The sequence below is a fragment of the Nelusetta ayraudi genome, unplaced genomic scaffold (genome assembly GCF_046127955.1).
Source record: "Nelusetta ayraudi isolate G7.1 ecotype Tasmania unplaced genomic scaffold, CSIRO-AGI_Nayr_v1 ptg000097l, whole genome shotgun sequence".
NCBI classification, from domain to species: domain Eukaryota; kingdom Metazoa; phylum Chordata; class Actinopteri; order Tetraodontiformes; family Monacanthidae; genus Nelusetta; species Nelusetta ayraudi.
This window is the reverse complement of record NW_027466147.1, coordinates 2,205,987-2,219,860: the sequence shown is the minus strand read 5'-3', so window position 1 is coordinate 2,219,860 and position 13,874 is coordinate 2,205,987. Positions and strand designations below refer to the sequence as shown.

Genomic DNA, 13,874 nt, shown 5'->3' with positions numbered 1-13,874 from the left:
CAGAAATATGAACATGAAGTTCAAATAATGACAAAGTAGTAAAATTTCTTGGATCGGTAGAACATAGAACATAGCAGAACATCGGATTGGGTTCACAGCAGTAGTCCAGAACATGGTTTGCTCATTTGTCATTGCGAAGAGGCATGATGGGCGTAAGTGGTGTAAACTCGAAACAAAAAGTTTTTTTTTGGTTTTGGTTTTGTTTTTGTTTTTTGGGGGGAGTTTTTTTTATTTATTTATTTATTTTTTAAAACATTTTTCAGGAAGCTCGGTATGGAAAAGCTAACAAGGAAGAGTAGAAAAGTCAAATTACTTTTGTATTGTACTGCGAGCATTCACTTTTATGAACGTGTCAGCCAAAAATCAAGCCAAATTTCACACACTGGACCCTATGCTGCCCCCTGAAGGGATCACGCAGAGTTCCACTCTGTGTGTGCAGGGGAACATGGGGAGAAAGTGAAAGTAAAAGTAAACGTCGCACTAAATCGTTCTCCATTTTGAGCTGCAATGAGCAACGGGCGATACAACCAGAAGTCAGTCCGTGATGAAGAAGGGTGAGTCCGTCCGTCCATCCATCCATTTTCAATATCTCGCTTCTTCCTGAGCTCAGGGTCTCGCGGGGTCTGCTGGATTTCTTAACACCCCGTCGTGCGACTCATCGGGCTATCAGCCGACTGAGCAGCGGCGGAGAGCACAAACACAAAGACTCAGAGAGGCGGGAAGACACACACACACACACACACACACACACACACACACACACACACACACACACACACACACACACACACACACACACACACAGTAGAGTTGCCACCCGTCCGGTTTTTCTCAGTTGTTCTTTTTTCACCACCTGTCCCGGGGAAAGTAAAATCCCTCCCGGGACTCAATTTGTCCCGTTTTTTTTTAGGGAAAATGACAAAACCTCATTTGATTTCCGTCTGTGGTCTAGATAGCAACTAAAAAGCTGATACGGGACGCACTTCACTTGGAGCGTGTTCTCATGGCCTCGCCGCGACTCGCCCCGCCTGTCGCCGCCTCGCCTCGGTTCGGTTGTGTTCTCATTTGTTTCCCCCCCCCCACCACCACCACACCGTCGTAGCCAGACTTGAGAGATTGCGCCCCCTGTGGGAGTTATGATCTCACCCTGTGGCTAAAACTGACTTGATAAAACAAATGCTGCAACTTTTAAAGAGGTATTACGAAGGTATTGCAAATTTTAAGATATGGTTTACTAACATAGACACAACATAATGAATTATATGAATATTGAAACCTTGTGTATTATATTATATTATATTATATTACATTATATTATATTATGTTTAACCTTCATATATTGAGAAATGAAGAGTGTTTTGTGGGATGAGAATAGTCATCCCATCATACTTCCAAGGGGACCAGTCCAGCTTCTGGTGGAGCGGTGCAGTGGGGCTGCATTTAGGTTCCCTGATAGCAAATATAAGATACCCCAGCAGAGACTCACTGTGACTGTGGTCTGATCTCACCATCACACTCCCTGTTTAACCTCAGACTGACTCCAGTTCACAAGATGAGTGTTCATGAGGAGGAAGAGAAGGAGGGAGCAGAGTCTCTGGTGTCCAGTGGTCTGTCTCTGAAGAGTGACCGGTCCAAAGAACAACCTCCAAACTTAAGCAAAGATCCTGGAGCCTCTGTGACAGAGTAAGAAATCTTGGACTAGTTCCTCTTTTCACAGTCTCTTCTGCGATGCTCCACTTAGTATTTCTGAACTTTTCTTACTGCAGTAAAATCAAGTCAATACGTGGCAGAAATGTCTTCTGTTGCTGGAAACTGCTGTCTGTGATGGAAAGTTTAAGAATAATTTTAGTTTAAATGATAAGATTAATCATGTTGCACAAAAAAGCAGCAAGTCATTTCAAAATAAAAGCTCAGAACTCGATTCTCTAACAGTATTGTTTGATGTCTTCCATGTCTGAAACTGCAGGTCCTTTACATTCATATCTATTTTTTTCAAAATCAGTCCACGGTGACTCAAACATCACTGAATGGAGGACGTCACAGAAAGCATTTTGTCTTAATTATTCAGTGTTAAGTTTGAATGAAATTTGAAAATAGACCAAAGAACAATAAATGATTTCTGAAGAGCCAACCAGGAGGCCAGCATCATGTCATTTAGTATTCATATAGAATCAAATCTTGTCCACAGGAAGTCGAAGAGCAGTCGTGGTCGTGAGGAGTGTGGAGCAGGACTGCAAACTGCCAGTCACACCAAGACTGCTCACAGTAAGACTGATCATCTACACATCTCACTCCATCATGTCAAGACCTACAGTGAGAAGATTCACTGAGGTCATACAATCACACACGCTTCATCACATCTGCTGAAATATTTAGTTTGGATTGTTGCAGCTTCAAGTTGTGGACAGAGAATAGTGCTCATACTGTGAGACTGATGTTTTCTTCTCCAACCTTTTCTGTACTCTAGTTGGTCTGCTGGAGCTTCTAGAGCAATACAAGATCAGTCTGGAGGGGAGATGTGAACGTGTGACTGAAGGAACCAGTGATGCAGCAGGTCAAACCCTCCTCAACAGCATCTACACTGATCTCTACATAACTGAGGGATGGAGTGAGGAGATCAACCGCCAACATGAGATCAGGCAGCTGGAGAACGAGACCCAGAAGAGCCTCCATGACAGTCCAATCAGGTGCAGCCACATCTTTGAAGCTTTACCTGAGCAACAAGGAGCCATCAGAGTGGTGCTGACCAACGGTGTTGCTGGGGTTGGAAAAACCTTCTCAGTGCAGAAGTTCACTCTTGACTGGGCCCAGGGCTTGGAGAACCAAGACCTTCATCTAGTGGTTCCTCTCTCATTCAGGGAGCTTAACTTGGTCAAAGAGCAGCACTACAGTCTTCTGGAGCTGCTCCATGGTTTCCATCCAACATTAGAGAAGCTCACAGCAGAGGAACTGGCTGTCTGCAAACTGCTCTTCATCTTGGACGGCCTGGATGAAAGCAGAATGTCTCTGGACTTTGAGGACAATGAGGTCGTGACTGATGTCACACAGAAGAAATCAGTCGGAATTCTGCTGACAAACCTGATCCGAGGAGATCTGCTTCCCACGGCTCTGGTGTGGATAACTTCCAGACCTGCAGCAGCCAATCAGATTCCTCAGTCATGTGTTGACCGGCTGACAGAAGTACAAGGCTTCACCGATGACCAGAAGAAGGAGTATTTCAGGATGAGGTTCAGAGATAATGATGTGTCCAGCAGGATCATCTCACATATCAAGGCCTCCAGGAGCCTCCACATCATGTGTCAGATCCCAGTCTTCTGCTGGATCACTGCCACAGTTCTGGAGCACATGTTTATTTCAGAGCAGAGAGAAGAGCTGCCCAAGACCCTGACTGACATGTACTCACACTTCCTGCTGGTTCAGACAAAGAGGAAGAAGCAAAAGTATGACAGGGAAAATCAATCCACAGGTCCATTTGAGCTGATGGTGGCTGACAGGGAGTTTCTTTTGAAGCTAGGCCAGCTGGCATTTGAACATCTACAGAGTGGAAACATCATGTTCTACAGTGAAGACCTGGAGAAGTGTGGTCTCAGTGTGACTGACACCTCTGTGTACTCAGGAGTTTGCACAGAGATCTTCAAAAGAGGGAGTGTGATCTTCCAGAAAACTGTCTACTGCTTTGTTCATCTGAGCGTTCAGGAGTTTCTGGCTGCAGTCTACAGCTTCCACTGTCACACCAACAGAAAGAGAACAGAAGATATTCAATCTGGGGAAGGTCTGGATGAGTTTCTGAGGAGAATGATGGAGGAATCCCTGAAGAGTCAAAATGGTCACATGGACTTGTTTGTTCGCTTCCTCCATGGACTCAGTCTGGAATCCAACCAGAGACTCTTAAGTGGCCTTCTGGGTCACACTGGCAACCATCCAAGAACCATAAAGAGGGTCATGAAGAACTTGAAGGACATGAACAATGTTGATGTCTCTCCTGACAGGAGCATCAACATCTTCCACTGTCTGCTGGAGATGAGGGATCACTCAGTGCATCAAGAGATCCAAGAGTTTCTGAAGTCAAAGAAAAGACCAGGGAAGGAACTCTCAGCCATCCAGTGCTCAACTCTGGCCTACGTGCTGCAGATGTCAGAGGAGGTTCTGGATGAGTTGAACCTGAAGAAGTACAAGACAACACTGGAGGGAAGATTGAGACTGATTCCAGCTGTGAGGAACTGCAGAAAGGCTGTGTAAGTCCAGATGTTTCTTAAACACAATCCACCAGTGGTGCAGCGAAAACACACAATAAACTCACTGTAAAACAGAAACACGTTCAAGATAATTAATCATTGAAATAGTTTTATTAGATGCATTAGATGATCAAAGACACAGTCATTTTACTGACTGATCTGCTGTTAATGAGTCCATAATCAGTTTCACACCGCGGGCAAAGTCTCATGTTGACGGTAACTGGACTATTATATTCTTCATTGCAGACTTTCTCGCTGTCGACTGTCAGAGACCCACTGTGAAGTGGTGGCCTCGGCTCTGAAGTCTAGCCCCTCCCATCTCACAGTGCTGGACCTGACTTGGAACAACCTGCAGGATTCAGGAGTGAAGCTGCTGTCAGCTGGACTGAAGAGTCCAAACTGCAGACTACACGTTCTCAGGTCAGCAACTGTTTCTCCTGGTGGACAGTGTGTGTGTCAGCAGATGGAAATCTGGAACAGAGATGTTACATTCTATCTTGTTGTTGTGATTCTCAATGTGTCTGGTTGCAAAATCACAACTGAGAAGGTTTAGAGCTGCTCAGTGTGAACAGTTTAAACTGCACGTCACTTCACTTTCACTGTGGTGAAGGCCGGTTGCTCGGGTCAGATTTGTAGTTCTTTTAAGGCACTCGATGACCTGGATTGCCAACGAGCAGCTTGTTTCTCTAGGTGTTAAACATGAATCTATACATCTGAAAATTGAATGAAAAAGAAGAAGAAATTGAAAATGGGGAAAAACTTTTTTTAATTCTGAAAGAAACTGTGAAAATGTCAGCAGAATTTATTTATGTCCTTTTAATGTGTATTTGATATCAGACATGACCAATGAAATCAACACAGAAATGTATATCTGCATATCTGGAACATCAACACATGGCGTTTTAATATGACATTTACAACCTCTAATAAACATAAATAAATATTTGTTCTTTCTTTAGATTGAGGAGTTGTGGTTTATCAGAGATGAGCTGTGATTGGCTGGCCTCTGCTCTGATGTCCAACCCCTCCCACCTCAGAGAACTGGTCCTGAGTCACAACCAGCTGCAGGATTCAGGAGTGAAGCTGCTGAGTGATTTTCTGCAGCGTCCAAACTGTCAACTGAAAACTCTGAGGTCAATTCACTGTCTTATTTCATATTAACTTTGATTAACTTAACTTTGTTATTTATTAATTGTTTTAACTGTTTTAACTTTATTAAATTTAGTTTGTTGTATTTTTTTGTCATTGAAATTATTTTTAACCACTGATTAATGGTCACTTTACCGAAATGAATATAATTTGAATAAATGCTTTTATTAGACTCATAAATCAATTTCTAAAAATTTTAAGTTTTAAGAAAAGTTCTGTTAAATTGTGTCTGCACATACACAGATTGAGAAACTGCGGGTTGTCAGAGCTCAGTTGTGATTGGCTGGCCTCAGCTCTGAAGTCCAACCCCTCCCACCTCATAAAGCTGGAGCTGAGTGTCAACGAGCTGAAGGATGCAGGGGTGAAGCTGCTGTGTGATTTTCTGCAGAGTCCAAACTGTAAACTGGAGACTCTGAGGTCAGTTCTCAGTTTACTGACTTTTATTCATTCAGTCAGTCAGTCATTCAGTCATTATTCCAATCAATCGGTCAGTCACTGGTGTTTATTTATTTAGTTGTAATTATTGTTTCTCAATTCTTTTAACTGGTGGTTAATGGTCACATTACTGAAATGACCATATATTGATTAAATACTTTTATTAGTCTCATAGATCAATTTGTAAGCTGTTTTTAGTTTCTTGGGTTTTCAAATCTTAATTGGTTTCAGACCAGCGTTGTATTAAATTCAGTGTGCACAAACACAACTATAAAACATATCAGACTGTGTATTTCACTCTCCACCATTTTGTCTGTATTCAGATTGAGGTCCTGCAAGTTGTCAGAGCTCAGCTGTGATTGGCTGGCCTCAGCTCTGAAGTCCAACCCCTCCCACCTCAGAGAGCTGGTCCTAAGTAAGAACCAGCTGCAGGATTCAGGAGTGAAGCCGCTGAGTAAACTTGTCAAGAGCAGTGACTATAAACTGGAGTATCTGAGGTTAGTCCAGGTTTGGAACCAATGGATGAAGGTTTTAGCACCAAACTGGGTTAAGGACCATCTGTCTGAATAACTGTGACAGAGAGTCTGCTTCTTATCAGCAGTGAATTCATCATCTCAATGCAAAGTGATTGCCTATGTAATGATGCATTCAAGGACTTTGAGTCGTGACTTCTGCTGTCTCTTGTTCTCTCTTCAGATGTTGATGTGTCCATGCTGAGACATGATCAGTTGGTCCTGATGATGCAGCAGCAGCAGGAGTTCTGACTGAGACATCTGACCAAAATTATAAATTTGTACATTGCACTGTAAACGGTTTCTTGACACGGTTTTACAGAATCTTCAAAACCAAAGTGCAGAAAGCAACGATGGAAATGTTTGCCTTCCGTCCCTGCTCATCTTGTCATCAGTAGCCACGGATAAAGAAATGAGCAAAGGAATTTTTCTGAAATTACATAATTTTAAGTCACAGTGGCAACAATTCAGTGGAATGAAGAATCCTTTGAGAGTTTTCATACACTTCGAACCTCTGAAGGCCACACTCATTCAGCTGCAATTTAAGCATGACGATGATGATGATGATGATGATGATGATGATGCCCCATTGACATCTCATTGTGACCATTAATGTAGCAAAGGCATTTGCTACATTAATGGTCGTGGCCCTGGTCCACCATGAAAGCTGATTGCCTATTTTATTGCCTTCTTTTTGTAAATCCAACTTTTTCTTTTTTTTTTAATAAATCAGTTGTGATTTTTTTTTTTTTTTTTTTTTCTCAACCAAACCATGTCTGTGGCTGCTTGGGATTTAGCAACTAAATCTTCATATTCTCATTCAAACATCGTGGGTTCGCCGTGGTGGCAACCAGTTCTCCAGGTTCAGTCAGAGTGACTGACCTTCAGCGTTCAGTCTTAAGAGATTCTCAGGACTTCTTATCCAATCACAGGACATGTACATGTTATGTTCAGCGTAAAGCAGCTGGTTAGCTGGTCTCGACATCGCAGACTCGAGATCTGATTGGCTATCGCAACTAACTGAGTTCACTTACAGCAGACAGGAGCCAGCCATGTTGATTCTGCTGGCCTCAGGCAGATTTTATGAAACCTGAAAACACAAGCTGGCTGAAAAATGATTGAATAAAAACTCTACCGTATTTTACAGCAATTGGAAGCAACGCAATATGACGCTATGATGCTATATGACGTAAAAACAGCAGACTATGGAGAGTAATTTTATTATCATATTAACGGGAAAATGTACTTTTCTCACTATGTTTAGGCCAGCAGAGAAGGCCTAGCTGGCTGTGACGGCACTGATCCACCCGCAGCCTCCACGCACCAGATAGAACGAGTCAATTGTACGTGTGTGTTGCTATTGTTGTTGGTTTTTTTTTCTTTCCTCTTCTCATTTCACACATCCGAGCTCTCCGCCTACAGATTCCATCTGAAAATAGCTGCAGTCTAATGGACCCCTGAGAAAAACAAAACACCGTCGCCAGCTTCTTGTTGTCTTCAGAGAGGACGTTCTCCCTCCACAGCAATCGGACCAGTCGGTCAAAATCAACTCGCACAATTGGCAGGGGAAAAAACAAAAGTCTGCCGCCCCGTTGTGACGACGACGACAACGACGTTTTGTCATTGTGCAAGGAAATAAACCCGCTGAAAAAACTCATACTGCCCCCTAGTGTTGGGGAGGAAGGACACATTCCCGTCAATAATTTGAGAAGTTCAATTAGACGAGAAAAAGAAAACAAATTTTGACCCGAGCTCGATTAAGCTGTGCACGTAAACGTAGTCAGTGAAGGGGCCGTGGCATCGGAGAAAACTGTGGCCGGTGTGGAAGAACTCTGGTGATGACGACCAAATTAAAAACTGTGTTTTTGCTTTGAAAGGGGCCGGCAGAAGGCCGGCGGGTGAGAAGGGTTCCCACCGTGTGAGCCCAAGACCTTCCTGCAGCCGCCAGAGTGGAGCTAATCCACCCAGTAGAAAGTCAACTCCTGCCAACCAGTTCATTGGTGATGATGCCAGTGAAATACAATTCACCAACTAACAACAGTCAGCGTCTATTGGTCGAACAGGCAACCAATAGGAGGGTGTTTCAGGCACAGATCAACTCAATAAACCTGAACCCAAATCAGTCACTTGGGGCCAGTGGAACTTTTAAAGGCATTTATTGATGAAATACACACTTAGGTTTTGACAAAAAGCTTCTGTAGTTTATATATAAGAAACTCCAGCCCCCCCGCCCCCCCATTCCAGAACCCAAACTCCTTGAAAGAACATGTATCTGTCAATGGAAACCAGTTCATTGTGTGTGCAATAAATAACATTACAAAAAGGAGGCAAGAGGGAAAAAGGAAAAAAGACGACACCTGGAAGAAAAAGAAGAGCTCCTGGGAAAAAATACAAGTGTGACAAAATGAAAAAAGACTTCAAAATAAAATCCAGTCGTTTTTGTAAGTCGGGTGCATTAGTTTGTGTGTGTGTGTGTGTGTGTGTGTGTGTGTGTGTGTGTGTGTGTGTGTGTGTGTGTGTGTGTGTTCTGAGATTTCCTGGTCACCCTCAGGACCAGAAGGCATTTAGTGACCTGAGGAATTGACTGGAAAAAAACAAAAACAAAAAAAAAAAACCACAAAAATCATTGAAGCTGAGACCTTGACCCATCTGAGAACCGTATATTGCACGTTTTCCTGCAAATACAAGAACCACATTGAATTTTATTTATTTATCTTTTTTAAAAAAAACTTTTTTTTTTTAGCATGACCTATAATAGAACAGACACCTGAACATGAAAAAATGTGGGGAAAAAAATACAAAAAAGGGAAATTCAGTTGCAAAAGGGAAAAATTATAATTTAAGCCATTTTATGCAGAAGCAAAATTTCACACGAAATAACAAAATCAGAAAATTTAGGCGCAAAAAAAAAAAAAAACCTACCGCAGGTCACATATACAGAATAAATAACAAAGATGGACAGATTTGTGGACGGCTGTTGAGCCTCTTCGGGATCTGTTCTCCGGTCAGTGAATGCATCACACGTGAGAGGGGGGGAGTCCCATCCTCTCCTCCTGGAAAGTGAGCGCTATGGGATGGCGAGCCCTTTATGACGTCACAAAGAGCAAAAGCGCCTCCTTCAGCTTAGTGACGTTGCTCACCCCGTCCCCTCGCCCAGCCGTACGAGACCGCCCAGTTTTTTTTTTTTTTTTTTTTTTTTTTCCGCTTAGAAAAAAAAAATGCACGTAAAAGAAAAATAAATGATATGACAGATCGCGTGATGGCGTAACTATTAAACGATAATTCAGCAGCCTTGATCGCCGGCCAAACCAAACTCGTCCGGTTGCCGCAAAGCCGCCTTCACAGTGGAGCAGCGGCAGAGCAGGAAATCAACTGTTCTCTAGGGTAGGGGCACCGCCGCAACGCGGTAACAAGCAGGGACGACGGTGTCGGTGTGTGCGTGTGAGAGAGAGGCGTTCAAGGTCACACCTGGAACCTCTCGCAGGGAAGCAAGAGTTAAAAAAAAATAAAATAAAAATAAAAACTCTTTACTGGGCTGCCGATGTCTTGGCATTTACGCTGATAAAGAGAAGCCAGCCAGCAACACCCAGAACACACACAGCGGGACAAAACAATTCACAGTGCAGAAAAAACAAAAAAAGAAAAATAAAAAAAAAAGACATACAATAAAGAATAAATCCGTCCTCTTTTGGAATCCGACAGGAAGCGCCAAACTAGTTCAAACAGGTTTGAACGGCCGAGGCTCGGCTATGACGACGGACTTCGGTGCTTTTTGCTCCGAATTGATGCTATTTCGGTGTTAGCATTTTTTATACGGCAACAAAGTGACATAAATCTCTGCCGTTACCGGACGCTTTTAGATCTGTAATGGCCGGAAGTGCAGGCGACGTGTTGGGACGAGAGCTCTGAAGGCGGCAGTGAACTGGAAAAAGGACGCATTCAGGGACATTACCGAGCGTAGGTCACTCATGTTTCGGTAGCACCCGTGACCTGACCCGTCAACTGCCTTTGTGCTGCAAAATTAAAAACAAACAAACAAAAAAAAAATCCACGCGAGTGACTCTCCTCTTTTGTTCTTCTGCACCATTAATGAGTCAGAGTTTGCTATGAATACTGGCAAATCGGCAGTGACGAGTAGAAATTCTACTGACGGGAACTGAAACAGGTAAAAAATAATTAACAAAAAAATACTGATGAGAGTTTGTGCCACAGCCAGCCCACCAGGGGCACTTAAGAGCTGAAACTTAGTGGAGCAAAAACAAATGTGTACGTTTGTTTGCTTGTAGTGTGTCGTCACTGTAGCACCATGGTGATTAAAGTATGCGTGTGTTTCTGGTTGGTTTGTGGTGGAATTAGCAAAAAAAAAAAAGGAGTAGACTGGCTGATAAGAGCTCACACCTGATCCGATCTGAAGAAAAATCTCACAAATTGAAAAGGTAAATCAGTGAGAAACACTGTTCTTACAGGCTTTTAGTTAAAAAAACAAAACAAAAAAGAGAAAACGTGTCAACACACTGCTGGATTTTGAGTTCTGCGCTGCAAGGAGGAGTTTTGCTGTTCAAACACGTAGAAAACACTCACAAAAGGGGATCAATGGCAACAAGTTGGAGACATTTCAGGACTGCAGGAGTTGTTTTGTACCTGGAAATGTGTAGAAAAAACATTTATCATTGTCACAGGTCCCTGTACGCGGCGATATGTCTATTTATTTTTTTTTACCGTGTTTTTCCAATAATCCCACATCCCCAAAGTGTGCCACAGATGTCCATGTGCGTCACGGGGGTTGAGATTGTAAATAAGACTCCAAGACGACCAGCGTGAGACGTAACGTGGTGGGGAGGAACCCTCGCACTACAACGTTTTAAGACTCTGCAGTTTTGTTTTGTTTTTAAGACATTTTGCTGCAAAATTTTTACAAGCATCGAGCCGCCAAAAAGTGCAGGTTTAATCCAGGATCCCCTTTGATTTTTTTTTTTTTAGAGACAAATCTTTAGGGACTTTGGAGACAATCTGGCTCAAAAAAAAAAAAGAATTTGCTCCGAATGGCTGTAAAACGACTTTCAGTGTTGATCAGATTGGCCCTTCAGCTGGGACTGGAAATAATTGCATAAGTACGTGCCATAAAAAGAAATCAAGGGTGTTTGAGGGGGAGGGAGTGCTTTCTGAGAAATGTCGGTTGCCGTCTGCTCAAACGACCGGCTGAAAATAAAAATGGGGGAGGAAAAAAACATTTTGTCGACCTGCGCTGCTGACGAGACAGAAGTGGTGGATGATGTGTAAAAACGAAAAAAAAAAAAGGGAAAAAAATGAAAAGATATTAAGGGGAGGAGTTGTGGGCGGGGCCTGACGCTCCCTCTGTCACTCGACACACTTTCTGACCCCACGGACGCACGAGCGGCGGCGGAGGACTCTGATATACCTGCGTCTTTCCCAAGACAACATAAAAGATGCATTTCATTATATTTCCATAGTGATACTGAGTCTGTCTTTAAATCTGCTAATTTTTCACTCGGGGGTTGAGGGTGGAGAGGGTGGGGGTAGGGAGTATGAACAGCCTCCCCTGAAAATAGAAGCACTTTTGGGATCCTCTGTCCTTTTTCCTTCTCTTTAACAGTCTAAAGTCTCTCTTCAATCTCTCTCATTCTCTCTTATGACATTTTTTATGTACAATATCAGCATCATAGAACATAAATAACTACACAAAAAACATTTTTTTTCTTAAGTCTATTCACAATTGACAATCATCGAGAACCCAGAGAGCAAAAAATGAAGACGAGGCCGACGGGGGGAGGGTGGTGGGGGTGGAGAAAAGAAAAATGGGACCTGAAAGAACTTTCAAAGGAGGAGGAGACTCGGATTGAGTGGATGAAGAGCTGAGAATCTGCGCCCCGCTGTAGGGCCGCCCTCTGTCGCAAAACAACTTTCTGTGCTCCCGAGATTGCGTCGAGTGTGTCTTGCGAAAGGGAACCAAAACACATTTTTGTCTTACAAAAGCAAAAGAAGAGGAGGAGGGGGGGGGGGAGAAAAAGCTCCGCCCTCCTGATCCGAGAGGCCGTCCCGGGAGGACGGAATCTGCACCAAGCTCCAAAAAAAGACGCCCGACATCGTGTTTGCGTGTAAACAGAGCACCAGTAGTGTCTTAGTTCATGTGTCTCTTCTGTACAAAAGTATAAATATATTCTCTCTCTCCATTTTTTTTTCTTGTTTTTCACATATCGAGGATGTAGCGGACGCACAAAAAAAAAATGGCTGCTGTAGTTCCTAGAACCCCCCACCGGGGGCGGCGCCGCGGAGGCGGGGGTGGTGGCGGGGCTGAGCTCGGACCCCCTCCCTCCCTGCCCGGATCCCGATGGTGCTGGCTGGTGTCGAACTGGAACCCGTCGGCTCTTTTGCTTGGTGCTGCTGGATCGTCTTTGCATAAATAAAAGTAGATTTTTTTTTTTGTTGTTGTTCTTTGTTGTTGTTTTTTTTTTTTGAAAAAAGAGTGAGGGAGGGGTTTGTTTTCCGGCACCGTCCGCAGCCAACTGAAAAGCCCCAAAAACAAACCAAACAAGAGAAACTGCAACTGTTGTGTCCGTGTATTTTTTTTTTTTTTTTTTTTTTTTTTTTTAGCTACAGCAGATCCATCTTGGGTCTGTAATGGAGCAGGAGGGGCGACTTCTGGAGGGGAAGAAACCAGAAAAACGACAAGAGTCTGAAGTCTCAAGTTTGAATTGACAACAAAAAAAGAAACTCCGGGGAATTGAGAAAAATGAGCGTTCTGTACCAAATTGCCTTCGCCGAAAATCAGTGTTTTATGAAAACCATTATGAAAACGAGAGAAGTTCGCAACTTCTGCTTCTGCAGCCTTTCCCGAAAAACCTCAGTGCAGGCCGTTTGTGATGTCACAAGGGGAACTGACTGACGCCTCTCTCGGGTTAGTAGCCACACCCCCAGCCGATGTAGCAACACGTGGAAAGGTGAAACAGAGCATCGGTTTCAGCGGGGGGGGGGGGGGGGGGGGCTGCAAACAGAGGGCTAAATATGGTGCTATTCTGGGGTGTGGGGGGTGTGGTATGAGCATGCGACGTCACAAAGGGCTGATTTTTTTTTTTCCCCAAGCCTTTAAAGTTGAGCAACAGAAGGAGCGAAGGACGGACAACACTCATCGCCGACACAACAGAGAAGGTTAAAATAGCAGCAAAGGGAATTTAGCTTTAAATTGGACTTTTGCTAGAAACAAAATTGAGCCAAAATGTAAGAATACACGCTAAAGCAAACCCTCAGATTTCCCTGAATAGACCTCTGCTGAGAACAGTGGAGTCATTGCGCGATAGATACATTCAACGGCGAAGGGTGAAGGACTCGCACAACTCAACAGCACACAAACAAAACGGCAGACTGACCTTAAATCTCCATCTCGTCACGACGACAAATTTCAAAGTGTGGTCCTTTCCCAAAATCTCCTCGTTGCATAAAATGTCCAGCTGTCAAGACAGAGAAAAGTGTTTCAGGAAAGCAGGTAAAGATTCAGTTCATCAGCCCCCCCCCCCACGACTACCCA

The 13,874-nt window shown here is 43.5% G+C and overlaps 2 protein-coding genes across 4 annotated transcripts in view; one reads left to right on the top strand and one right to left on the bottom strand.

Annotated features, from left to right (window-relative positions):
* The first annotated feature begins 471 nt into the window (after nt 1-471).
* On the top strand, nt 472-9,117 carry LOC142902686 (NLR family CARD domain-containing protein 3-like). Of its 2 annotated transcripts, XR_012929132.1 has the most exons (10): nt 472-554; nt 1,534-1,683; nt 2,189-2,265; nt 2,468-4,235; nt 4,482-4,655; nt 5,195-5,368; nt 5,628-5,801; nt 6,143-6,316; nt 6,516-7,674; nt 8,209-9,117. XR_012929132.1 is itself a non-coding variant. In XM_076047990.1 (9 exons), the coding sequence occupies exons 1-9, from the start codon at nt 508-510 to the stop codon at nt 6,520-6,522; spliced, it is 2,745 nt and encodes a 914-aa protein (XP_075904105.1). In that variant the 5' UTR covers nt 472-507; the 3' UTR covers nt 6,523-9,117. The 2 variants fall into 2 exon arrangements, 1 of the variants encoding a protein (XP_075904105.1); XM_076047990.1 differs by having other exon boundaries at nt 6,516-9,117.
* Nucleotides 8,817-13,874, bottom strand: part of pcgf3 (polycomb group ring finger 3) — a 35,992-nt gene continuing 30,934 nt past the window's right edge. For both annotated transcript variants that reach the window (XM_076047992.1, XM_076047991.1), the window contains exons 9-10: nt 13,717-13,797; nt 8,817-12,991 (exon numbers count right to left, since the gene is read on the bottom strand). In XM_076047992.1, coding sequence (XP_075904107.1) covers nt 12,944-12,991; nt 13,717-13,797 — 129 coding nt within the window. In that variant the 3' untranslated portion in view covers nt 8,817-12,943. The remainder of the gene's footprint in view (nt 12,992-13,716; nt 13,798-13,874) is intronic.